Consider the following 27,801-nt stretch of genomic DNA (forward strand, 5'->3'; position numbering starts at 1 on the left):
CTCTCTTTCTACTCTCTCTCTCTCTCCTCGTTCCTGTCTTGTTATTTCATTGCCTCCTTTTTCCTTCACCTGTTTTATTTTAAACATTTCTCCCTCCCCTCCTCCCCCCCTGCCCCCCCTTGTGCCAGGGGCATTAGTGGGGGTCCCAGATTGTGGAGTGTGTATGTGAGTGTGAGTGAGTGTGTTGGGAGGTTTCGGCATGGAAGCAGTGGCACTGTATACGTTTCGTGCCACAGAGGGTGATGAACTCAGTTTCAACAAGGGGGACTTGCTCAAGGTAAGAAATAATTGTTTTCTCCACTATCTATCTATCCATCCATCCATCCATCCATCTATCTATCTACAAACATACAGCACATGCCTCAGAACAGAGTGATGGTTCTCTCTCTCTGCCTCCACTGTGATAATTACAACAATTATAAGTTTATCGGTATCCAGGTGCTGCTGTTGCTAAAAAAAAGAAGGAACTGTATGAGAACCCAGCCAATCGACGGCCTGAACTTGCGTTGAATGTTACAGACATTTCTGACTGAGAAAGGGATCGGCACGCTAAGAACTCTGGACAGGAAAATGTTATTTAAACTTCCACGATAAAGGAATACACTTATTTTCTAGTTTCTTAACGAGCAGAGTTACACTTATGTCTGTGTGCTGAATAAGTAGTCAGCTATCTTAGCTTAGCATCAAGAAAGAGCTAAACTGGCTTCATCTAAGGCTAACAAAACCCACCTACCTGCACAACTAAAGCCCGCTGAATGAACGTAAACTATAGTGACTTGAGGTTGTCTGCCTCCTCCAACCAGTCAAGTGGCAGTTTGCTCATGTAATATATGTGTATATAATATATAGTGCACGCTTTGAAGAAATTTACAATAAAAGGTGTATTTTTTGGTGAAATGGAAGGTATCAAACTGACATGTACGATTCCAGAGAATCATGTCTTCCCTGAGAGACTGTTGTTAAAGAGGCGTGCAGAGGACTGATAGAGAGCTTCGTCATCACCTGAAGCTGTCCTGGTGGTCGTTCAGGGAGAGGAAGCGAAGCGGGTGGACTCATTCAAGTATACCTCGCGGTGCAAAATGTGTTCACATGCTTGGCCAATAACGTTGATTGTGATAGAGCACAAAATGGCAGACGATGCTTCAAATATGGATGTTGCTGCAAATAAGCTAGACATTCTAAAACTTGGATGCTTTCACACATTTTCAACCGAAGTTCTAAACAATGAGTCTACACCAGAGATTCAGCAGCTGTCCAAATGTGAAACATGGTCATAATCTCCCCTTCTGTTCCTGAGTTATGGTGTTGAATTATGGCCAAAAAAGTGATTTTGCAGAAAACAAAAATGACCCAAAGAAGTCGGCCTTTTGGATATAAAATGTCATCACTTCATCATGTTATCCAATTAGACATTTGTGTGTCTAAATTAGCAAATTAATTATCGAGTTAGGACAAAATCGAATCAATACATTTCAGAGTCCAAGTGGACGTTTGTGCCACATTTAAATAAAATTCCCTCCAGACGTCCCTGAGATATCCCATCCACAGCTGTCCCATGAATACGTGAAGGACCGTTTCTTAGCCGTCATCAGTCACTTCCTGGAGTTTCTGGTCTGTCGTTTCCATGCTAAGCTAAGCTAACAGCTGCTTGCTGTAGCTTCATATTTAGTGGTCTCAATAATCTCATACAACTCTTGGCGCAACAACAAAAACAGAAGTAAGGGTATTTTCTAAAAATGACAAACTGTTCCTTTAAACTGGTCTCATCTCTGATCGGATGCGAAACAAACATTCTCTTAAAGCTACAGCTGTTGTGTCTTTCTAATGGATAACAGGCCAAATGCAGCGCTGAGATAGTTCCTGCACAGCTGGAAATCACTGTAGTAGAAAATTGTCCCTCTAAGACAATCAGCAGCAAACCTCAGAATTAAAGAGCAAGAGCTTCTCTCTAGACTTACGCTATACGGCACCAGCTGTTCCACGTCCACGTACAGCGCTCGGACAAAGACACGGAGATACATTTCTCCAACGGGGTTCAGCCTCAGTAGACCAGAGAGTAGTGCTGCTGCAGAACAAGTTTCAGGAGCGGCTGTTGCTCTCATTGTGGTATTGCTTTTGGCCACTTGCATATATATTATTAGTTTGTGAAAGGCATGCTGAGAAAAGGTTTGGAAGGTAGAAATAGTTGAGCCAGGTGGAGGGAAAGACGTCGTCACGAAATAACCCCGTGACATGTATTTGAATATGTCAAAGATGATAATAACGCCTGCGGGTCATTTTATGCAGCAGACGGGTATATTATTCAACCCAGACGCACTCTTGTTACAATATTAGACGACACACGAATGAAGCAGCATCTCATTCCTGCTGAGTCAATGTATGATGCAGTCAACATGAGGTGGCATCATGTTTTTCTTTGTCTGAGCCTTCTCAGAGTGAATACATGTGATTCTTAACTTGCTGTAGTATTTATGTGCAGATATCAGTCTTTGGGTGTTATGAACCTTCCTGTAAATCATGATGTGATTAGTTGTTTTCTTTGGTGGGTGAACTGTGACACAACACTGTATATATCTTGCAGCATCACACTGAACTCTTTTCTCCTTCCCACTGGGACACAACTGCTGTTTAGTCTCCAGACAAACAGCTCCGGTTCAGACTTGGGTCAAGCGGTACTTTTAAATAATTCCTCACATTTGTTCATTCCCGCTGGCGGCGCCAGATGGTCGGAGCGTTGAAACTTCACCACGACTCGTACGGCATCACGCAAAATGCCCATCATCTAAAACAGCTCATAATTGAGTCCACGTCACTTACTGGTGGTTTTGTCCCCAATCATTCTATTGGGGAACATCTGGAAACGGATCTATCAGGCTGACTAGAGTGTAGACTCCTAATGAAATGATAAAAATAGCTTCAGAGTTAGATAAAACAATTTGGAGTTTAAATCCTCCGTCACTGGCAGTGACTCATATCATAGGGGACTGCCGGGTGCTAAAGGGCGACTATTTCATTTGTTCACTTCCTGGTGTGACACAAGGCCTGTTGAATGAAGGCTGGAACGCGGTCTTGGGCTATGGGGGGGTATGACCAGTGTGCGAAACACAGGGGGGGGTCTTGCTGGGTCCCAGACCCCTTGATTAACACTTGAGACCCCCTGAAAGCCTTAATAGCTAAATTGCGGGGGGTCAGACAGTTATTTGTCACTTGCAATTAACACTAGAATGTCTTACTAATGCCCAGCAGTTTTCAGTGGAGCTGCGATGTTGGAGAGTTACAGCAGAAGGTGCTAGAAATGAAAGGGATGGCGTCTGCTCAGATGCTCTTTGGGTTCTTTCTGACAGAACATTTTGATTTTGCTTGAATGGATGGTAGCGGAAGTTTTTTTTATTAAATAGAAACATTTGTTAATGGTCTTTTGCGATAGATATTTTCTATAATTGCAGAATTGTAATTCTCACCAATTAAGTAGGCTTTCATGAAAACCTCCCTGCGGACGCCTCGCATGTGTTGTGCCTCAGGTGGAAAGCTCCGGTTCTCAAGAGTGAAGTCAAAGCAGAAGTGTCTTAAAACCTGCATTCTCTCTACTGACCACCAGGGGGCGACTCCTCTGGTTGTATAGAAGTCTATGAGAAAATGACTCTACTTCTCTCTTGATTTATTACCTCAGTAAACATTGTAAACATGAGTTTATGGTCTCAATCTCTAGTTTCAAGTCTTCTTCAATACATCATGATGTTCATCTAGTAAATGATGGTCCATTTAGAGTCAAACAGACCATAAAGCAGGGGATGATTTAGGGTGGGCTTACTGTGATTGACAGGTCTCTACCGCTGTTCACTGGTTGCAAAAAAACCGAGATGGCAACGGCCATATTCCAAGATGGCGCTGAACTCGAGGCTTCATAACGGCAGTCCACAAACCAATGGGTGACGTCTTGGTGAATACGTACTTCTCATATCCAGTCTATGGTTGTACACCAACGGTATGCCGTGAATTCTCCTGTTTTAACCCTCCTTGGAGTGACAAAGAAGACCCAAGCCCAGAAAGGCTGTCTTTCTGAGTGCCTGACTAGGGGCCTCGAGGCCAAAGGGAATCACCTGACCTGTTTAAGCCTCGTTGATTGTCTTCAGATATTTACACTCTGGTGCAGATGTTCCCGTTGGAGATGTATTTTTCATTGATGCATTAAGGGCTTATAGCATAATAGTTATTTTAAGGGTTCATTATGTAAATGTTAAATCCATCGGTATGGGGAGCTCAGTCAGTCACAGCTGATTCGGTGGGGGTGGTCGTGGATGAACATCCTATACATATACATCCCAAACACACATGGGGAGGAAATAAATGAATAATGGATTAAACTGAGCTCAGAAGCTTTTCGACTGAGTTCTTTCACAAGAAGCAAATACAAAAATTATGCTGTTTATTGTTGAGTTAATAAACAATCGGGCAGCGATGAAGCAGAATAACAAGAATAAGGAGGAGAGAAGCTGATTTTAATGCAAATTCAAGAGCTGTCGATGCATCTGTAAACCGGCAAAGTGTAACCGCAGCAAGGAAACGAGAGGGAGGAGATACTTTTCAATTCAGATTTTGGTTTAGAAAAGACGACGTCTAACGGAGCCCTGAGCCGGGCGGTGTGATTACGGTCGTCTTGTGACAGTCAGACATGTTTTAACCCTGCAATAAATAGTTTGAAATATAGCAAGAGATTCGTTCAGATGGATTTCTTCTTATTCGAATGAAACGTAGTCTGGCCGGCACTGAAACCACCAGCTGAGTGAAAGGGCAATCATTCAGTTCTGTGATTGAACAATGATTGATGCTAAGAGCAGTTAATCACTCCACAGCCTGCAACACATTTTACAATGCACGTACGATCGTGCACACCATTAAAGCAGGCGGTGCATGAAATGAAGTTCCTAAAGGCAGACAGGGGACAGGACAACTTTTTGGGAGACTTTTACCTTTTATCAGGGCCGGATACATTTCAGTTGTACATGTTTAACTGTATTTCACGCTCTGCTTGCTGTCAGTTTTAATGTCTGTGATTTAGTTTATTTGAGTTTGACTGATAAAACACAGCAGCACTGTGATAAAAAAATAAAAAAGTGCCGAAGCTTAGCTCTGTAGGGGAGATCAAATAATAAAATAAGGGGTTTATAAAGCACTGCACACGGAGCAGAGCAAACAACAGCTTAAAAAATCTAAATGTCAAGGAATGTCACAGCCGGATTAGAATACTGAATATAAAAAATGACAGCAGAGCAGAAACAAAACAGCTACAAGACCAAAGAGAGACAGCAGCATAGAACAGGTAAACATTAAAGCAGTCAAACTGGAGCATATCAGGTGAGAGCGTGTCTCTCACAATTAAAGGCTGGCCTCATCACCCTGCTGTTTCTACACCCTAAAGTCATTAATTAAACACCACCGGCCTCTTGTTTGACTGCAAATGAAGCTGAGGAGTTATTGTGCAGCAGCAGCAGCAGCAGCGAGGGTTAAAGCAGTTCAGATCTGTCTGCCTGCCCCTCATGTGTGTGTGTAGTCATGAAGGGCTTCATGTGGCATTTTGAACTCGCCAATAAAGCGCGTGCCTCGGACGTTTGAGTGAGCGGACGGCCTCGCTTAACACATCGACGGATGAAAGCCACTGTAGCGGATAATAGAGGGAGAGAGGCCCGGGCCCGGGAGACGGACGCACAGGCCAATGAGAGAGAAACGATAGTGGCCTTTCACCCGATAGTAATAGGCTGCGTCACATCATTATGGACAATATTTCATCCATCCGTGTGTGTGTGTGTGTGTGTGTGTGTGTGTGTGTTTGCTCATAGATCACCAACATGGAGGATGATCCTAACTGGTACACAGCTGAGCTCCACAACAGGAAAGGCTTTGTGCCAAAAAACTACATCAACCTGCGACCACACGCGTAAGTACACACACACACACACACACATACACACACATACACACTTCTTCAACTTTATTTTTGACACACATTTTTACACGTCAAGCACTGGTCTATCTAAACAGCTCATGAGTAAGTGTGTGCCGCTCTGGGCGTTTTCTGCTCTGCTTTGGACATCTGCACTCATAACGGCATAAGGCAGCCTCCCCAAAGGGACACACTCACTCGCCGGCTTACGTAATCACACACACGATACAGCCGTGTGTGTGTGTGTGTTTACAGTGAAGCTGCTGGTACACCCCGTATCTCCATCAGATGGTCATACACCAGCTGGGCTCTACTTTTCACTGCGACAAACACACCAAACCGGCAGCACAGCCACTGATGCAGCTCTGGCTCGTTAATGAACACGGGCGCATGTGGTCCAGTCGGAGCCGTTAAGTTAAGTTTGTGCTCAGCGTGAGAAGTCGTGAGTGATGTTTTTTTTTCCTCCTCCACGTTTCTTCGCAGAGCTAGAATTCTTGACCCCGTGACCTTAACCGCGATAAGAGTCCCATCATGCCGCCTCCGTACCGGATGTGCTCTCCTCTCATTTGAGCCATCAGTCTGAGTGCAGAGCGCAGACCTCCTGCAAACCTTGCTTCCAAACAAACTGCTCGACTAAGCGAGACTAATGAGCAAGAAAAAAGAAAGAAAGAAAATGGCCCTGTTAATTACGCTCCACAGCTGACAACTGACTGTTTTTTTGTTTTCGCGTGCATATTTAGCAGTGTTTTTTAAAAATAACTTCACAAATGTGCTAATTTTACTTTTTCCTCCAACTCCACCTCTGTTTTATGTCACTGTCAGCATTGATCTGTACAGTTCAGAGCTGCTTTTTTCTTTTAAAGTCTCATCATTTCCACTGAAAATAGAAACATCAAAAGTTATGAGACACCCAAATGAATAATTCAATGTGTGTAAAATTGTTTCGTAGCTGCACAGACCCCCCAGAACAACCCGGTTCACACGCGTAAAAGAGCAAAATTAATGACTTCTTTCTTATTTGCTCCTTGTTTTTCTTTTCCTGCTTCCAGCTGGTTTGCCGGTCGTATATCTCGCGGTGTGGCAGAAAGTCGACTCCGACACAGGGAGTGCGGGGCCTTTCTGGTCCGAGAGAGTGAGAGCGCCCCTGGAGAGTTCTCCATGTCCGTCAGGTAGGAGGCACAGGACTCTTCAAGGGTCCAAAACTTGATCTCTAAACACTATTAGATTCCTATTCTCCATGCATCCTCCCATGACTGCAGCAGCCCTGTTTCTCCACAGGGATCATTAAAGTGTCTCATCTCTTCTAATGCAATCTAATTCAATTAGCAGATCTGTGCAAACATATACTGTGTGCACACGTCCCCTGCTCACGCAGCGTTGTCGTCCCTCGTTGGATCGTTAATTAAATGTTGAGTGGAAGCTTTACGTTGGTGGCGGGGGATCTGAGGACCTCCTGCAGAAGAGGAGAGGGTTAGAGGAGGTTGGTGTGGGGAGGAGGGTAAGAGGATCTGCAGCCCCTCTGGCCTGATGTGAGCTAATCCCGTCTGGCACACCACGGCATCTGGAGCTGCTGATGGGGCCGATCGGTTGTCTTGTCGGGGGGATGGCGGTCAGGGATGCAGCTGAGGCTCTGTGTTGTGCTCCTGGGGGGGGGGGGAGTAAGGGTGGGCTCTTCTCTGGTTCTGCAGAGGCTGTATGAGTACGAGTTGGATTTGTGGCTTGTTTTGGGCATGATACCTCTCTCCCAGTGGATTTAAGACAGGCCTTTGGAAGCATTAAGGCAGGAAAAGGAAGGAAGTTGCCGGCATTAAGGGAATCGAGAGGGGGGAAAAGAAGGAAGGAAGAGCAGGGAGGTGCTGTATGTAACAGGTCTGCCAAGAGAGAGGCAGGATTTTGATGCTTCTTGTTTTTTTGGTCTTTTTGTTGATTCCTCTCTGGCTGCTGTTGTTGGATGGTGTTACAGCTCGGAAATTGGGTCAGGTGTGTGTGTGTAAGTGTGTGTGTGTGTGTGCGGTCGTTGTGTGCTGACAGTTCTCCCGTCTGAGGAGACGTCCTGACAGCGGCAACTGTGGGAGCTCGGCTCGGTCCGGCTTTGACGTCAGACCGTGAAAATGTGATCCACTTTCACAGCCACCAATGGAGCCAAAAAAGGGACTTCTTTTTCCTAATTCTACAGAAAACCCTGTTAAGAGATCATGCAACACTGTGAAGGTTAAAATATAAAGTTGTGATGTTTTAATTGAATTAAATATCAGGGTCAGTTTCACCTCCATGTTTTATTACTTGGATAATTTGGCTGTGATGCAAAGTTTTAATTGTCACTTTAATGTCAAGGAGAGGCACCATGGTTCACAGAATGCACCTTTTAATCACCTTAGTCCATCATGGAAGTATTTCACGGTCTTAAAGTCTAGGATTGGGTGTCACCATGACATGTTGTTGTTGTGATAGCTAATTATATTAGTACAAAATTAATAAATAATCAACCCTGTTACCTCTTTTATGTTCATTTGTTCCAGCGTTGCATTTCCAGCTAACGGGTTATTGAGCATAGCGTTGTTCTTCAATCCAATCCTATCATGAAGAAATGCACAGTGGGGACCACAGGGCTTTCAAAATACTGATGTCATGGTGACGATGCACATAATCAGCTAATTAATAGGTTTGAAGAGCTTGATTCAGCCAAGAAGGAACAGCTAAACATGCTATCTACGAGACTGGGAGCTTTTGTTTGCCTCTCAACGGCTCTCAACATGGCGACGGCTGAGCCGGCGGCTCGCAGCTAACGGTGCTAGCGGCGCTAACATTGCACGGCCGGCTATGTCAGCAAAGCAAGGAGAAGCTCCAATAACAGCACACAGAGGGAGAGCGACTTCATTCTCTGCTGAGGTAGACGTTACTCGTCTATATCTTTACAGAGATAATAGCTGTTGTCTGCTTTAGTAACGCTTTAAATGTTAAATATAGCTCCTTTAATCCTTGACTTTATTCAGCCAATGAAGATACATTACATGGCTCTCATTGGACAGCAATAGAATCAAATCAATCTTTTATTTGTTTATGTGTATATCTTATGTAGGCCTTGATATATTGAGTGTACAAGAATATACTGAAACTCGCCGGTAAAACATTCGACATTGCAGAATGTGAATTTCCCGGAGGTATCTGAAACCTTCAGGTAAATAACAAGGACTAAACCGCAGAGTCCTCAACAGTGATTCAGACCGGGGGAGCTTGAAGGTGATCAGTCTTCATTGGGAATAAAAGCTTTTTGTGGTCTGAATTAGAGAGTTATCGTTCGCAGACGGACCGGAGGGGCTCCTGTTTAAGTGCAGCCTCCGTTCAGAATACTTTGTCAAAGGTGGTTATGAAAGAATGCGTGGCTGGGGACCAGCTTCAGACTATGCCAGTGAAACTGTCCCAATGGGTTATTTAGTAGCTTATTTTTGGAAAGTGGAGCAAAGTGATGCCAACCTAGACTTTTATAGAGAAGAGATGAGGAATCCATTTTGCTTAGCTAGGCTTTCAAGGTTCAGCAGATTCCACCTAAGATGTGTCTCCTCTGAGTCTGAGCCTTCCACAATGCTCTAATATAGATCCAGTTTAAAAAAGAACAAGAGCTGAGGTATATCAACATAGATAAAAGGCAGCATTTGGTATTTTTTAGACTCTCGCTGACAAGGGACATAACTTTAATTTTCTCTCAAATGGAAAATCTCACTTCCTTCCTCACGCTCGGCCACAATCGTCGATATCAGTCCTTCCACCTACACGCAAAAACCCACGGCTGAACGTAACGACGACCCGTCTCTGCCAGTCATCAAATGACACTCTAGGACAGGGGTGGCCAACCCGCGGCTCGCGAGCCGCATGCGGCTCTTTGCCCGGTTTCATGCGGCTCTTACGTTCATATCGAAGTTTGTATTTGTGTTTTTTTAATGTTCGTGTTCGCTTCGCTTGAGTTAAATACGGTATTTTCGTCAAACGCGCATGTGCGGCCACAGATTACGTTCCTCGTCGACCCATTTAACGCCGAGACGGACTGTTTGAAAGCCCCGCTTTAAGTAAAAATGTAAAAGTCGGACAATTTACAAATATCCGTTGTATCGCGCAAGGCGGAGCTCCTCCCCGATCCGCACGCGCCGCGCACACCTCCACCAGCGTATGTGACAGCAGCAGCAGCACCCGCCCCCCCGCCGACAACCGGCCCTTTGGGGGCAACCATGATGCTGATGTGGCCCCAGAGCGACAATGAGTTTGACACCCCTGGTGTACACAATGTTCATTGTTGAAAATGACTGGCCTGTGGTCTTAGGAGTCAATTTCTGTCATTATCATATTGGTGTGTGACATTTACAATAAATCTGGCTGAGCAAAGGTATGTGTGTGTGTGAGGAAAGGATAGGGTGATGTTCATGTGTGCCCATGTGTATGATGTTGCTCTTTGCGGTAACACAGTAAAAAATGTGGCTCTTGGTCTCTGACTGGTTGGCCACCCCTGCTCTAGGAAATCAGTATAGCTGAAGCGAAAGCAGACGGAGAACATGCGGGGCAGACTGGAGAATAACGCAAGACACACGCACACATGGCTTTCCTGTTGCCTTTGTCTTTTTCCAAATGTCTGTCAGAAACTTTGTGTGTACAATAGTTTAAGCATATAAATAACTAGTGTGACGATGAATATGATATCACTGCAGGTATATTTGAAACGTATATGTCACCCAGCTATGAGAAGGGAAAACGGAGGTCTGTTGCTTGCGCTGCCGTTTGTCTGTCGAAGCACTTCATCGCGGAACGTGGACTCAGATATCACCGACTCATGCTCCCAGTGGCTGATGGCTCTTACAGCAAAGTGCTGAATTGGGCCGTTCATTCAGCTTCCTTGTCATAATTAGTCTCTTATCGGGGTCATTACTCCAAAGAGGAACCATAAAGGGGCCCGACTCTTTCGGCGATACGCTTATTTTACAGCTACATGATCTCCTTTGAGCTTAAAATAAGTGCATGGCAGGGTGAAGAAGTGAGCCAGTAAAGTTATGCAACAAAACATTTTTTATATTTTAGCAAGTTCACTGATTAACACGCTGTGTCTTATAGGTTTGTTACCTTTAGACAAAACCAGGCTAGCTGCTTCCCCCTGTTTCCAGTCTTTGTGCTAAGCTAAGCTAACCGGCTGCTGTTCTGTAGCTTCATAGTCACCGTATAGGCTTTCATCATTGCTTCTACGTTTAGAACCAAAAGAAAAGTGCACCGGTCTCCTTTTTTTATTTTGTATTAACTGTCAGGCTTTCACAGCTTACACCACAGCTCAGTGGCACCGATTGAATAGCACAGTTCAGCGACCAAAACACAATTGAGAGAGACTGCGACTGCAGATAAAATAGGCAGGAGACGGGAGAGCTAATAGCAGGTGGAGGTGCATGATTTAACTTTTGGATTCCACTGTTTTCTCATATTGACAGAGCTGAAGTAAGACCAGCCAGACCCTCTGGGAGATAAACCCTCCAGAGGGTCTCCTCCTTCCCTCCTCACAGCAGAAATAAGAGCTAAGCTGATGAAACCCAGAAACAACTAGAAGAGTGAAGTCAGCAGAGAGCAGATCTCCTCCAGGTGTATCTCCCTCTCATCTCCCAAACAGTCAAGATTTATTCATCTCGGGTGTGGATGGTTCAAATTGAGACCAAACTTTTCTGAAATGTGGCCTGTAAAACACTGTGTGAGGCTTGTTTTTAGACAAGCCGATTAAAGCTGTTGTTGATCACTTGGCCGGTTAAACCGACCAAATTTCACATTTCAAAATATATGTCATGTAGACTTATAAACACACAGATAACTTAAAGGGTCAGTTAAGGCTGTAACTAACAATTACTTCCACTATCAGCACATCTGGTGATTATTTTCTCCAATAAATAATTGAATTGCCCTCTGGTTGTGGTTCAGGTCAATAAAGAGCACACAGGAAACACAACAGACTCATTAAATGAACACGCAAAGTGACAGAAGTCTGGTGAACGAACAGCAGCGTTCACTTACATTTAAAACAGTATTCAGAGAGAAGTAGAATTACCGCCTTGCGGTCGTATGCCAGGTGGATACTTAATATATTTAAAGACATTTAGCTAACTAGCGTAACCAAAAACGCTGCGGGCTGGTTCGGCTAGTCTGAACTTTGAAAGTCAGCGTGGCAGGATAAGTGAGGTAGAACATGTTCATTTTGCGAGGTTGAACGAGACTGAAAAAGTTCTTCAAGTCATTTTTGTTTTCCTGGCTTAAATAATTTACCCCTATAGCTTTAGACTAGCCTGAGGGTTTGCTAGCTTAGCGTTACTTAGCGGTGGCTCTGTTGAGATTTAACTAAACCGATTATGTCTTTCCTTGAAGCATCTCTGGCTCGGAGAAACAATTACATAACCACTCAAAACTATATTTATCACAGGAATTCCTTTTGCCATGTTGCTAATTCCTGCTTCCTGTATCTCAACCAATGACAGCGGTCTGAAACCAACCCCATCAGTTTGTCCCAACACAAACGGCTTCATGGTTCAAATTCGCAGCATATGGAGTTGAAAAAGTTATCTTTTCAAAAGCAAAAAACACAGTTCTGCTTTTCTAGGTGTCATCCCTGTTTGTTTAGGTCGCTGGTCGTCTTATTTATGATGATCACCGGAGACTCTCCCTCTCTCTCAGGCCAAATATCATCTCCGTCTGAAAGGCTCCTCATTGAACCGCCATCACACTTACGGCTAAATTGCCACATCCACCAAACATCTTTTATCAACCTTCCCCTCGTTCGCTCCATCCTAGCACCCTCACACACACACACACTTCCTCCCTCTCTCCTCATCCATCTATCGCATCTAACAGTTGATGACGAATATTTATTGATGCTGCAGGAGGAGATGAACCTCTCACTCAATCACTCACGTGCACACTACACGCTCGGCTTGTGAAACACGAGATAACGGACACACACACACACACACACACGCACACGGGCTGACACACACTCTGATAACCCCTTGACACGACCATCAGTTACTGACACACACACACACACACACACACGCACAGTCACAGAGTTAAATTGACAGCTGGAGGTGTGAGCGTGGCTGTGTGAAGTATTCCAGACATCTGCAGTGGTTTAGAAACCGAACAGCAGATTAGAGATACGGGTGAGAGGGGGGGGGGGGGGTGAGAGACAGAGAAAACAAGGAAGTGAGAATAGATTGATGGAGAGAAAGTCGAGAGAAAGATGGACGGATGACCTTCATGCGTCTTGAATTGTGCTGGCGCGGAGCAAAAGTTTTATAAATAACTTCTGTCCTCATCTACTCTCTCTCTCTCTCTCATCTACTCTCTCTCTCTCTCTCTCTCTCTCTCTCTGTGCGCTCTGTCCATTTAATTTTCTCTCTTTCAATCTTTCTCATTCTCTCTTAATCTCTCTCTCTCTCGCCCGTTTCCTTTTAGAAAAAGAAAATAATCTCTCTATCGCTGTGGGCCTTAATTACACTGGATCAGGGAGATGAGAGGGCACTTGGAGTGTGTGTGTGTGTGTGTGGAGTGTGTGTGTGATCAAGTTGAGACAGATGCTCTCGGTGTGATGCACTCTGGCTCTCTGATGTCTCTAATTAAATTGAAATGAAAGAGTGACTGCACACTTTTAAAATGTTCTTTTTAATCTATAAAACAAGCGATATGACTGAACTGTGATAAAACAGCAATGCTCGTGTTAATATTGACATTTTTTTACCAAATGTATAAAAAAATCGGCATTTCATGGATGAAAACGTCATCTAATGTTTTAAATCAGACCCAGTCTTGCGAGGTCAGTCCTGAGCCCGCCGTTCAGGACTAATAATCTGAATCTGTGTTAATGACTGATTATCTGGCGATTATCAAAATAAGTGCCCCCATTCCATAATGCTATTTTTCATGCTACTGCTGCTAGCTGTCACATTCGAGGCGTTCGTCATACGTGTTGGCGCCGTTTCATCTCTTGCTCACTGTTGGTAATTGTTAGTATAAATGTATCCTCATATGATATCCTAGGAAAAGTTACCCCTCATTTTTGCTTAGTTTAGTTTAGATTCAGGACTACATTGTGAAATACTTAGTATAGGTCAGGGCAAAAATAGGTTGAAGAAAAGATCGTAGTTTGGGTTTAATTAACTACGGGTGTGCCGTTACTGAAGTATGCAAATTACGTGACAAAAACATCAACGTTGAACTGCGGGTCTTCTGGCTGGAAGAGGGCTGTTTGCTGGACCCATCCCCCTCATACTCCCGCCCCTTGTGTGATTTAACGGTCCTTTATACGTCCTCCTTCAAGATTACGTGGATAATATAAAGAGAAAACATTCATCTATGAATTACAGCACATGATTTATATAGATATTACTACGAGACCAGCCTGGTTCACCACACTGTGTTCGTTGTCCTCTCAGTGAGTTTGTAAAATCATCATACACTTTCCATTGTTTATATGACCTGATAACAGCGTGTAGGAGGTGATTCATGATCTAGATCCTGTGAATTTACATGTAGCAGTTTATCTCCGCCTGAGAAGGATTTCAGTGTGATGAGGCTCAGATAGTAGCAGTGTAGTCGGGTGTTTTCTACCATTTCCCCGTGTCTAAATATCAAAGTGCATTAGTTTACTCGCGGTGCAGAGGTGGGGTTGTGTTTTGCACTGCAGGACAAATTGAGCGTGAAGATGTTGTAGTTTAAGTGTTGCTCAATAAATATTTGAAGCGATTCTGGTCAGCTGTGCAGAGACACGACAGGAAATGTTGTTTACTGTTGACACTACATGCAGAACTGATATGCAAGATTCAGGATTACACATTTTGGATTGCTTTTTTTGTCTCATGTCTTAAAGCAATGTTTAAAGAGTAACTAAACCACAGAAATCTGGCGTTATGTTTCTGACTCAGAGCTAACTGCTAACTTAAGCGTGTAGCTGTTTTGCTAGCTAACTATTTAATGGAGAGCCGTCAAACGCTCACCTGCCCAACATGTGCCAACCTAATGTTAGTCCTCGCAGGAACGGGGAGACATTAGTAACTATGTAACAAGGTAACTTCTTATCCTGAATGATGCATGTTAGCTAAACGTAAAAAAGCTTTGTTTACAAGACCAACAGGAAGGTAGCTTTGCATATTCTTAACAAAATGTGTAGAATTGAAATAATTTGCACTAAAATGTGGACCTGAATCCATTAACAACGGTTCTAAATATCCATATACGTCAGTTTTCAGCTGAAAAACATGGCTTGATGGTTGAGTTACTCTTTAACAGACAGGTACCCAAACATTCACTGTCATTATAGTATCTGTAATAAAATGTTCGCGTAAATTTCAAGACACGTTGAATGTGTTTTTTTGTTATATTGTGTTTTGTTTAATACAGTAACACCTCTAGCTGCCAGTCTAATGGTAGCCTGTGCAGAGTTTCAATGGTGTTCCTATTAATAACTGGTATTAGTTTACAACAGATCTGTCCATTTTATGGAGAAACTTTCCTTTTTTTTGCACCGTGTGAAAACCAACTCGTACAAATTTGAAAACAGCAACAAAATCCATCTTTCTATCTTTCTCTGTCATCTTTATCGCATCGCACATTGAGTGAAGTTAGAGTTTTCATAGCAGAGATTGTGGTCGCATGCATTATGTTATTAAAAGTTAACTGGAGGATTTGGAAATATCTATCAAGAAATAGGGCTAACCCCCTGTTAAACACATACATATAAATATAAGCTAGGCTTGTTTTGTTACACTTGGAAATTTGTTATACTTTAAAATTGATGCCAAACATACAAAATCTACATGTTTCAGGTTCATTTCAGTGCAACAAAAGAGTTGCAGGAAATGCAAAGTAGATGTGGTGAACAGGCTGCAGCACAACTTAATAGAAGTGTTGCTTCCCTTTTCCTTCCTCCCAAGCGTTTGATGTGTTTTGTTCTACTTTACACTGTCGTAGATCACCTAAAGGGAGAGCACCTGACCTATCTGCATCCTGTCTATAATCTACACCTCCACAGAATTGAAATCCCCTTTCATTTTTTTCTCTGCTTTGTGTCACATTTGGACAAACAGCTGCACAGCTGGTGGCAGTAACAAAGCCCAGCCAGTAGGGCGCAGCAGACGGCGTCAGTGACGGGGGGGCTGGTAGAGATCGTTCACGGAGAAGATCTCAGTGGAGGGGACGAGGAGACGAGGAGACGAGTCAAGAGAGGCGATGGAGACGGAGTGCAGCAGATAACAAGAGAGAGCGAGATAAGGAAGGAAAAGTTAGATAGAAGTCAGATATCAGAGAGGGAATACAGACCCAGAGGCAGAGACAGACAGATAGCACGGCTGCTCTCACAGAATGAGTTCATGTTCAAAGGCGGGCACCGTGTCAACAACAACTTACATTTGGCTTGAATTCATTTTTTTTTTCATCTAAAAAGCATCCTCTATTTTCTTTACAATTCATCACACTTTCATAGTTGTTGTTTTTCTGGGGGGGGGGGGGGGGGACGACGACTATGTGAGGGCGAGAAGAGGCAAACGAGGACACAGAAGTGGTAAAACATTGGAAAAGGCAGAGAAAGAAGGGTGGAGGTGGAGGTGGAGGTGCAGCTGAATGCCATCCAGTCATCGGGGAGTCAGCCCCGCTGGTTCATATAGAGCTCAGCGTCTGAACAGAGAAAAAAGATATTCTGCCAAAAAAAACAAGCCGAAGCTCATTCACTTTCTCTCCGAGTCTGGAGCAGAGCCAGTCGGACGAGATCGAGGAGGAGTTCAACGAGGATACATTGTGTTCATTCTAGCAGGAAGGGCTCGTCATTTATGGGAATCTGATACAGCTTAACACCAACGGTGTCACAATAAACGATGAGAACGCCGTTCCTCTTTTCTCCAAACAGGGGATATGATATTTTAACCATCATTAACTCACAAGCCCTACACACACACACCTACTCATGTGATGTGTTAAGAAATACGGGGGAGTTGCGTTGACTTCCGCCGCATATTGTATGCAGTTACATAACCGTATGATCACGGCGAGGTGTCCAGATTTTCTAAAGATAAGCTGGCAAGTTACTTAGCAACCACCGCGGAGCCGGATAGGGGAGCAGGTGTGATTGCCAATGAACACCGGCCAAACTCTTTTAATCATGACGCCGAGCCATGCACTCCAGCACTGGGGCTATTTTTGTTTCCTGCCACCGGCTTTATGTCATTATCGTTTGGAGCTCGGCCCTAGTATCCATCAATAATATGACGTGAAATATATTACGCTGTGTGACAAATGATTCTCGGGCTAAATGGGTGTTTTGTTCGACATCATCTGCGTTGCACAGACTCCCTTATAGACTCACAGAGTAACCCATAAATGTCATGAGCTGCTCTTTAATTCCAAAATATTACAAACACACTCAATCTGTCCACTCCTGTGTTGTTTTATCTGTTCTGGTGTCGTCTCATCATCTGTTTTCACTCTGGACTTTGTGCAATTGGTCAAAATGTAAAAAGAAAATTTAAAAAAAAGGAAATAAGCTGCTCTCTTGTGTGTTTTTTGAGGAGTCAAACAAACAGGAATGCATGCCGGGCCCCAGCAGCTGACAGCTGTGCGAGTTAAAGGGGCGGCGTTGAGCACTGAAGGCCAAGACTGTCGGTATCGACCCGAAGCCGGTCCAAATTTACTGTGGTGCAAAAAAAAAAAAAAAAGCAGTGACCCGGGGACGACCAGATTATGTCCGTCCGTCTGTCCGTCTCCGCTGTTGTTACACATCGTGACGTTGCATGAAGAGCGCGCTCAAGATCTCCTCACCGCACGACATGGCACATGTGCTTCTGAGAGTAAATGGCTGATGCAGTGGCCGAGTTATTTTCCATTTTACACGGTCAAACATCCATGATGAACTGAATCATATAGTTCCATATCAACCCACCCTAGATGCTCATTTAAGATGAGAAATCATTCTTAACTTCTCGTTCTGTTCCTTTTTTTTGCAGTTATGGGGACCACGTTCAGCACTTCAAGGTGCTGCAGGACCGCTGCTCTCAGTACTACGTGTGGGAGGAGGTCTTCTCCTCCCTCAACGAGCTGGTGGAGTTCTACCACAGCAACAGCATCGCCAAGGAGAGGACGGTCTTCCTGAGAGACCCCGAGCACTTCGCCAGGGTGAGCACGTGACTCTTTAGTTCTTTCATGCATTTCTACTGCCTCAAACTAGTCTCCAAAGCAACGAGCACAAACGTGTTATCAAAAGACAATTTAATCGGTACTTTAACAGAGTTTAAAGTCCTTCCTGTGTGAGTAGTTCATGCAGGTTCACAAAGAAAATATAATTTCTTTTAAATGTGAATATATTGATGATTTTGATTTAGAACATGTAGTTTACGATAATAGAATACATGTTTAATATTTGGAACATTACTCTGTAGACAGCGTCAAGTGTTGTTGCCCCCTTAAATATTTCAAATTTGAGGAAGTTTTAACTGTTTAGAATTTAGAGAAATTAGTTTTTTACACAAAATCACATCAGCATAACGTGTTTCTCTGTTTCCGTCTCTCTTCCCCCCCAAAAAAATCCACCTAAGTCCACAGCATCTCTTATGCAATAACAATTTCCAATCTCCTCCCGAACCCATTTAAAATGCATCTGTTGTCATCACTCTCCGTCTACTTCATCTTCCCTCTCGTATCTGATGAGACTTTTTCCACACGGTCGACCTGTTGTGTGTGTGTGTTTTATACAGACATAAGCTACCCAGGTGTTCACTTCTCCGTGGCTTTGACGTGCTACCAGTGTTGTGTTTTTTTTGTTGTTGTCATTGCTATGGGAAAATGTATGGGTCTGTGACTGTGGCCGCAGGGTTTGACGTAGAGGTGCAGCTCGCAATGAAAGATCACAGGACTGCCGTCGGTTTGGAGCAGAACCAAATCAGTCATCTCAGGCAGCGAGCCAGAGGGAGCGAGCGCCGCAGCTCCATAGAAAACAGATTTTTGTGATTGCCACATATCATATAAGTTAGCTGTGTTTCGTCCACAGTGCTTTACACTCCTAATGAGCCGGGTTGAGGTTTCTACTCTCATCTACGACATTTATGACCTTTTCAAGTCAAGTCAAAGCGTCTTCTTTCATACAGCTGCATATCAAAAATGTGTCTCAAGGGGCTTTACATTCTGTACAGCATACAACACCCTCTATCATGTTTTCAATGTAAGGTGAAAGAAGGCGTGTTACCCAAAGGCGTATCCCAAACTTCAGTCAGGATTAGTGAGATCAAAATCTAAATGACAGGTATTTTCCATGATGTTGCCGCCGGGGGAGAAGCCGTTGTTGTGGCCTACTGAGAAGTCATTATGCAGACGCGTATGGCGTCGCATGTTAAGTGCTCCCTGGGAGCGGGAGGCGATCCCGCAGGCGATCCCGCTCGCTGTGGAGGGATGTGATCCACAGCGATGCTGACATGACAAGCATGTTCGCATCACAGTAACACAAGCCGCATGCTAATACTCATCACATCATGTTTTGTTTAGTGTCTTTCTGCTTCTGAAGCACCTGATAATATAGGCCGTCAGTCATCGGGGAGCAGAACGTGCAGGTTGATGTGTGTGGTTAGTAATGAAATAGCTGAACAAACTATTTGATGGATTGCCTTGAAACTTGGTATGAACATTTATGCCCCTCATCAGGATGACTTGTATTGATTGAGAATACGCTATTATGAATATATAATGACTTGAACTTTTTTGTGTTAAAGTTTTAAACACTTTATGCTTTGTCCAATTCAAGTCGCAAGTCTTTGATGAACAAGTCCAAGTCAAGTCTCAAGTGTTTGAGCGACAAGTCCAAATCCAGTCGCAAGTCTTTGAGCGACAAGTCCAAGTCAAGTAACAAGTCTTTGAGCGACAAGTCCAAATCTAGTCTCGATTCTTTGAGCAACAAGTCCAAGTCAAGTCTCAATTCTTTGAGCGACAAGTCCAAGTCAAGTAACAAGTCTTTGAGCGACAAGTCCAAATCCAGTCTCAAGTCTTTGAGCGACAAGTCCAAGTCAAGTAGCAAGTCTTTGATTGACAAGTCCGAATGAAGTCTCAAGTCTTTGAACGACAAGTCCAAGTCAAGTAACAAGTCTTTGAGCGACAAGTCCAAATCCAGTCTCAAGTCTTTGAGCGACAAGTCCAAGTCAAGTAGCAAGTCTTTAAGCGACAAGTCCAAATCCAGTCTCAAGTCTTTGAGCGACAAGTCCAAGTCAAGTAACAAGTCTTTGAGAAACAAGTCCAAGTTAAGTCTCAAGTCTTTGAGAGACAAGTTCCAAGTCACTCCTTTATCTATTAACAGTATCTATGATACAGAATCATCATTGATTAGCTGTTTGGTTTATAATCACTTTAAACAAGCGACTGCAATGTAATAGGTATTCCCGGGAGTCATGGAAAAGGAAAATATATTCTAAAAGCAGAGCTGCTTATTCAAATGAAGAAAAAAACAGTTACCAAGTTGCTTTCGGTGTTTGTCTTCCGTTAAAAGTGTGGAGCCATTTTAATGAGTATAGAAGAATGTTAACACCCTCGTTCAGAAGGCATCAGCCTGAAGCAACTGATGAGCACAACTTCCAGATTTTGCTGCCACCTGTTTTTGCACACGATCCCTGCAGATTGGCTCTATTTGTCACCATTTTGGTTCATTTTGCTGGAAATTCAGACCTTGCTCTTAACTATCAGCTCGCTGCACAGCGTGTAAATAAAAAGCAGTGAAGAGGCATTGACATCTGAGGTGCTGGCCCTGCAGACAGCCAGCCACTGCTGCTTTGTGGTTTTTCTGAGGTGATCAGATAAGATGTGAGAGAGTGTAGAGGTCGATGCTTTTAATAGAACTAAACTGAGGGAGGAAACAACAGCGAAACACACATACACATACATCCTCCTGTGTTTATGACATCATCCAGGAGGTATTCTTTAAACATTTCAAACAGACAGAGGTGGTATTCTGAAAAGGCAGCACATTGGAATACTCGTGCATTTCAAAGAATGAAATACAAAAAGAGTGAATGCATAGATCAAAAGGGTTAGGATTTAAAAACATATATAGCAAAATATCAATATAGTTCAATATTTTCACGGCCACATCATCAGCGCACGCTTGAAGAAAATCTGAAAACCTGAAATGTGTTGAGCCCGTACTGAATCGTATTTAGAAGAGGATCCACACGTATCGATCTCTGTGATGTGTGAGCTTGACTTCAATAAGTCTGCTCCGTCTCACCCCTCTCTTCTTCTGCTTGCTGTTGTATAAGCGTGCTGGAGTAAAGCGTGGCGGATAAGTCAGCAGCATTTGGTCGTCTCGCCGACTCATTTTTTCGAGAGAAAAAAAACTATTTTGAAAACTGGGGTTATTGCAATAAAACGAAGGCCTGGTCTTTTTCTCATAATCGCGATTTATTCGGGGACGGTTGGCTGAGCAGCCAGACTGCTGCAGTAATTCACCTGGCGGAGCGGGAGACTTTCAGATGAGGACGACAGGTTCTTGATCCTAAAAATAGCCTTTTATTTCACCAAGCAGCGCCTCGCTTTGAGTTCTTGCTTTGGTAACATCCGGCCTCACACCTAAACAGTCTCATGCACAAATGCAGCTGGAGCAGGTGCGATTTAACAATTTTGCTTCGGGGCGTTGTGATGGCAGTTAAACGGGAGATAACGACGGCGGTCCTACGGGAGGATGAAAATCTGTGCGACCTAAATACTGTCGCAGTCTGAATCTCTTTAATGTGAGCAGCTAAAATACAGTAGCTCTTTCTCAGCATTTGGATTTTTTAAATATTCATACAGTAGCTTCTGTTGGTGCACCACCAACATCTGTCTTCTGTTCTCGACTGAGAAGCTGGTGTCATGACCTCCGCGTACAGTAATAACAGCATTATAACAATAACCGCTCACAATGCTAATTCATCCAACTCATCCTCTCCACTACTAACACTGGATCTATCGCTCTGCTATGATTTCTGAAGAAGTAAACATTGTAACACTTGTAAGAAGTGTGAATACGGGAAACAGAATTCAGACAGATGTTGCACTCTTTTCCTGTTTATTGCTGTTATAAAGCAGATTTAAGACCACGACAGAATGTCTGTGCTTGTTAATTTCATTGCTGTTTTATACTTCATTTATTCTCTCGATTACATTTTAATGTGATGCCGCACCAAGTTAGTGAATTAGCCCCGGCACTCTGGATGAATTACCAGGTATTAGCGGTCACTGGTGCCTCTTCATACCATATCTCAACGTCTGGTGTTCCTCTGTAGCGGTACTCAGCAGCCCACCCACATCCTCACAGCTGCTCTTTCTGTGTTCTCACAAGTCTGCGTCTAATCGCTCCATTATAGTAATAACACTCAGCACGTAACATGCTGGAATAACTGCTCTAAATGTGCTTTAATGCTTTGCAGTCGGTAACAAAGTGATGTGAAAATGAAAACAATACATGTAGAGCGTCAGTGACATGTCCGTTGAAGTCTCCTCAGCGGAATTATTTCCGTATTGGACTCCTGACAAAATGAATTACTGCACTGCTACTCAGCGTAAAGGCGCACCTTTAGTAACAGATCATTTTCCTTTTTGTGGTTCATGATATTCATCCCATCACCCTGTGATGTGACAGGTCCCACATCAAAACAACTCTCTTTATATCATGAAATGGAATTTACCTCAGCTCAGAAATAAAGATGTTACATCAGGAACATCAGAGTGATTTATAGTCTTCAGGTCTGCACAATGTGGTCAAAGGTCCCCCTTGCTCTTCTATATTCATTTAGAAATCTAATACGGGTTGCTTGCCAAGTTGGCATGATGATATACAGTCTTAAAAACTGCACTGAATGTCCATTGTTGGGTTGCAAATCTTGTAATCTGGATTTGGCCACGGTCATCTATATATATTCCAACATCAGCATGCAGACTGTGACTTTTCCTGTACTTGTAGGTCAGCGTGCTGCTCGGTCACGGCCTCGAGGTGAAGTGCATCTGCATCACAACGCGCCCCATAGCCGAGGGCGCCAAGTTCACCTGCACGGCTTTGTAGCCTTAAAATACATCCGTCATTCCACATCACATCTCATGTTAGTCATACCTTTATATCTGTAGCCTCGTTCACTCTGCAGCTGTGTTAATAACCGTTTTAAGGGGTAAATCGAGTCTATTTTAACAATACAAATAAAGAATGATTGAGCAAAGGCAAAGCTCTATTTGATGATGTCACAATCTTTTGGTTTGGAGATCTAAATCTTCATCTTTTTGCAGCTAATTTAGATACTAAGACTAATCTAGATCTTTAATGAAATAGATTGTGTTTTTAATTTCACCTGAATGTGTTGCAACAGGCTTTTTAAATCTTTATCTTCAGTCTGGCAGCAGAGCAAAGAGACAACATCGTACAAACATCCTACATTTACTTCACGCTTGCAGCCAGTGGTCTTTATTCCGCTGTAGGTATGTCTGCAGATTAGAAACAGCATATTTAGCTTGGATCCAAACTGTCATTTTATATAAAGTCATAGTCAGCTGGTCTTTGTATCTGTGGGGCTTCGTCATGAATGTCTCTCACTGAACACAGTCCTCACCCCATTATGTTTCACTCACACACATTACGGCGCCAGACAAATAACAAGACATTATTTTCTAAATGCATATAACCTTTTCTCACCTCGTACGTTCCTAACTTCCGTGACTTTGCAGCCTTGCAGTGTATGCTCTACGTCTATCTAAAATATTAACAGTGCGGCCATTTCTTCCGTTACAAGCACGCCACTTCATCTCCGCTTCACACAAGTGTCAGGCAGCGACACTAACAGCAGACAAACTAGGAAAAACGACTTCTTGCATCGCTCCCTTCAGACCTTTAGATTATTAAATGAAGGCATTAAAAAACAGGGTTACAGAGAAACTATCTTGACTTCAACCCCGTGTGCTGTGAACGTTTCACAGAAATATTATATGACACATTTAAATAAATAGTTTTTGACTATATGGGTCAGTTTCAAAGAGACAAACTTAAAAACTTAATCTGAGTCCATGCATCTGGGTGTGTTGTTCCTCTTATGGTATGGTTGGTCTAGTATATATATATATATATATATATATATATATATACAGTATATATATATAGTCTGTACATGCTAAACTTTGAACTCTTTTTGACACCTTGTCATTTGGAAACAGGCCTTATAGACCTCGTTTGTGTGTGTGCAGAGACAGATCTACTACAGAGCTGTAGTCCATCGGTGTTACGGAGTCATTTGTTCCCGCTGACGAGGACGCTGATCACAAGGCAGCGGAGCGCAGCGTGATACCGGCGGACCGCATTTCTCCCCCCAGACCTGCCGCTCCTCACGAGCTGGCGTGGAAAAATGAATGGGTTTTCCCCAGTGCTGTCACACACACACACACACACACACACACACACACACACACACACACACACCGGAGCAAATAGAGGCCTGCACGCACATGCTCACAGCATCCAAGTACGGAGGAAGAGGGTGCATAGAAACTAATAAGACGTCTAGACGAGATCAGCAGAACAATAAAGGATAAGTCTGTGAGGATTTTATAGATTTGTGGGATTTACACATTGTGTCTGTGTCTCACGCTCTTAATCCTGCTGTCTGGTTAGTGTGTGTGTGTGACTGTACGCCCTTATATTGGGCCTCTAACACAAAGCAGTCCACGGCAATAAAGCCCAGAATTGCAACATAGATACCCACACACACACACACACACAACAAAAAAATACAATATTGCTCTCACTCCCCGTTCATATCGCTTCCACTTTTCTCTGTGGGAGTGCAGCTGACAGCTGAGAGGTTAGTTAAGTTCAAGACGCTCTCCTTAAAATAGACGCTTTTATTCTGCTCTTAAAACTGCTTTTGCTTCGCGAGTCATCAGAGATCAGAGGAGGCCGGCTATCAGGGGAGAAGAAAGGCTCTACTGTAGTGAACGCAAAGAAAAACACAGAGGCAGAGAAAAGCAGAGCATCTGCCGGTCGAGTTGGAAGCAATTCACCCTGCAATGAATCGCCGTAAAGCATCACACTTCATACAGAGTGCTGTGTTTAGTCTGTGTGTGTGTGTGTGTGTTATTGGGTTTATAACGTTCCACAGCACAGGGGTTGGTAACCACTGACCTCACGTATTATTTTGTGTATGTACCATTAAGTTATGTTGCAAAAAAAGCAATGAGACCATTTTGAAGTGAGCGTTGTTCCCCTTTAAGTGAAGAGTTCGGCTGTTATAACATGGACTGTGTGTGAAACTTGTGAAGGAAACTTTTCATTAACTGTCTCTTCCCCCCCCCCCCCTCCTCCTCCCACAGCGTCCCCATCACGCCCACGCTCTCTTCGACTTCACCCCCCACCATCCATCCCAGCTACGCTTCCTGCGCGGTGACGTCATCGAGCTCATGGACTGCTCCGATTCGCTGCGCTGGAGGGGCCGCTGCCACGGACACGTGGGCTACTTCCCCCCCGAGTACGTCCAGCCCATTTACCACTGCCCATGACCTGTCACTCAGAAAACACGGCCACGCCCACTGGCTCATCAACGAGCCGCCTTGACCCCGCCCCCCTCTCACTGCTCCCCTGCTGTGCACTCGCCCCATTCACTTTTGGAGAACTGACGGAGCCGCAACCGAACTGCTCATCGTGTAACTGACTCCTCCCATTACCCCTCGTGGTGCCACCTGTCAATCACAAGCCTTGTCCAATCAGCTGCTGAAGACTAGTCAATCGCTTCCACCTGATCCCACAACTCCACTTTCTCTTTAATCATGTAAAGAATAGACAGATATGGACCTACACACTGTGGAGAACTCAAGCCTACACACACATTTATTAAGAGCGTATCAGCACCGGTGCTGCTACATAAAAGCAACACACACACACCTGACAGTGTGTGGCCCACGGGAGGATGTGGAGGATGTTATCTCCGCTGAAGACGAGTTTTGCCGCCGCTTCCACGAAGAGATCTGCTGAGCTGAGAGACACAGAGAGCCATTGTGTTGACACAGCAGATTCCTCTCTCGCCGGGCGGGTGTGTGTGTGTGTGTGTGTGTGTGTGTGTTGAGGGGGTTTGTGTGTAAAAGGTGGGTCTGAACACATGTAAACCTGCAAAATTTATTTATGTGTATTTGTGTGCTAAAGGAACCTGAATGCATGTGTGTGTGTGTGTGTGTGTGTGTGTGTGTGTGTGTGTGTCTGTGTGTGTGTGTGTGTGTGTGTGTGTGTGTGTGTGTGTGTGTGCAGCCTCGTGCTCTGTGGACCAGTAAAGGAGATCACTGTGTTAAAGTGACCAGTGAGATGAACTTTGTTTTAAAAATACAGCGTAAAATGTAATATCCTCAACTAAATTTGTTTGTTTGTTTGTTTCCATGTATTTATTCTTATTCATGTGTAATCCTAGAATACATATATTACAAGTAAGATACAACATTGTAAAAAGGTTTTGTTCCTGTTGCAACAAATAGTCTAAGAAAGCCACATCTGATGTGTTACGGTAAGAGCTTGGACCAGTCTTCCTCCACATGTAACGACCAATCATTTAAATAAAGTGATACATTTACCGCTTTCACATTATTCACATCTTTGCTAAGTATTTGTCTGTAGAAATGTACCACCAATATACGAGAGTACACAAAATAATATGAACACATCAGCTGTGAAAATAATACGTAAACGACGAGAAACAGTGGCTACGTTTACGTGCAGAATAACACGAGTGTGCATGTAAACATAGCCACTGGAACAAAGGTTTATTAAGAGTGAGCCTCTCTGTATGTCAGATATACAGGGAGTCCATTGTGTTCCTACATTTCAAATTAAGGTCACTGTTCCTCCGTGTCTGCCAAAAAGTTGCAGATTTGCACTTTGTGACACATTGTGCAATGAAGTCCGTTTTGTGCTCGTCTTTGCCAACGATGTCACGGAATGAAATTTCATGCACAAACAACCTTTTCATTTAATGTGTAAAATGCTATTTCAAGACATTTTCCATGATCTTTGTGCAACAAATAGTTAATCACGCAGAATGAATTCTATGCATTTTGTGCATTCAAGGCGTAGAAAGTCAATAAAAAAGTGGACGAAGTCACCGTGACGTCACTCGTTGGTTTGTGCGCTGACGTTATGAAGCCTCGAGTTCGAGGATTTCGCCGTCGCTATCTTGGATTACAGACGTCGCCGTGTTGTTGTTTTTCGCAAACCAATAAACGTAAGTTACCATATTTGGAATCAGCATACCTTAGGGTCTGTTTGACTGTGAATGGACCGTCATTTATTAAACGAACATCATGCTGTATTGAAGATCCATAAACTCATTATTCGCAAATTGCAGTTCGGAGAGCAGGGCCGTCCTTCCATCAGAGGGTCAGCGGTTCGATCCCCGGCTCCGGCTCCACTAGTCGCATGTCAATGTGTCCTTGAGCAAGACACTTAACCCCAAATTGCTCCCGTACCTGTGCCTACTGTGTATAGATAGATACTGAATTGTAATTGCTAAATGACTATAATGTAATAAATACAAATAGTGATTTCAGCTTTACACAAACTGTCACTGAAGTCAATTCAATACTATGTTACTATAGCAAAACAGTAATAATGTCACACACTACTTGTGTGTGACAACCTGATTGTAAATGACATGGTGTCTTATGGAGAGATCTCTTCGGCATGCCATTCTACTCGTCAACAAAAGGTATTGCGTGTGTGTGTCTGAACAGCATCGATGACACAATGTGGGCTCAGTGTGCGCTGACAGTCCACTGGTGCTATGAGAGGAATGCAGCGCTGCCTCTCAGCAGGATGTAACAGCCTGAAATGA

At 43.6% G+C, this 27,801-nt stretch overlaps 2 protein-coding genes across 5 annotated transcripts in view; one reads left to right on the forward strand and one right to left on the reverse strand.

Moving 5' to 3' along the window:
• grapa (GRB2 related adaptor protein a) lies at nucleotides 1-26,552 on the forward strand. 4 transcript variants are annotated; one of them, XR_013767464.1, is made up of 6 exons: nucleotides 1-277; nucleotides 5,838-5,935; nucleotides 6,991-7,110; nucleotides 17,944-18,112; nucleotides 25,301-26,190; nucleotides 26,229-26,552. XR_013767464.1 is itself a non-coding variant. In XM_079176897.1 (5 exons), the coding sequence occupies exons 1-5, from the start codon at nucleotides 200-202 to the stop codon at nucleotides 25,484-25,486; spliced, it is 651 nt and encodes a 216-aa protein (XP_079033023.1). In that variant the 5' UTR covers nucleotides 1-199; the 3' UTR covers nucleotides 25,487-26,552. The 4 variants fall into 4 exon arrangements, 2 of the variants coding, with proteins under 2 accessions (XP_079033023.1, XP_079033024.1); XR_013767465.1 differs by having other exon boundaries at nucleotides 25,301-26,198; nucleotides 26,229-26,257; XM_079176897.1 differs by having other exon boundaries at nucleotides 25,301-26,552.
• The window catches only part of epn2 (epsin 2), a 55,570-nt gene that overhangs the window by 25,025 nt on the left and 2,744 nt on the right, over nucleotides 1-27,801 (reverse strand). The window lies entirely within an intron of this gene.

The sequence above is a fragment of the Pholis gunnellus genome (assembly GCF_910591455.1).
Source record: "Pholis gunnellus genome assembly, chromosome: 17".
In the NCBI taxonomy this organism is placed as follows: domain Eukaryota; kingdom Metazoa; phylum Chordata; class Actinopteri; order Perciformes; family Pholidae; genus Pholis; species Pholis gunnellus.

Coding starts and splice junctions, on each gene's coding strand:
- grapa (XM_079176897.1), top strand. CDS start 200: ATGGAAGCAGTGGCACTGTATACGTTTCGTGCCACAGAGGGTGATGAA. Junction 5,936..6,990: donor ATCAACCTGCGACCACACGC/GTAAGTACACAC, acceptor TCCTGCTTCCAG/CTGGTTTGCCGGTCGTATAT. Junction 18,113..25,300: donor ACCCCGAGCACTTCGCCAGG/GTGAGCACGTGA, acceptor CTCCTCCCACAG/CGTCCCCATCACGCCCACGC.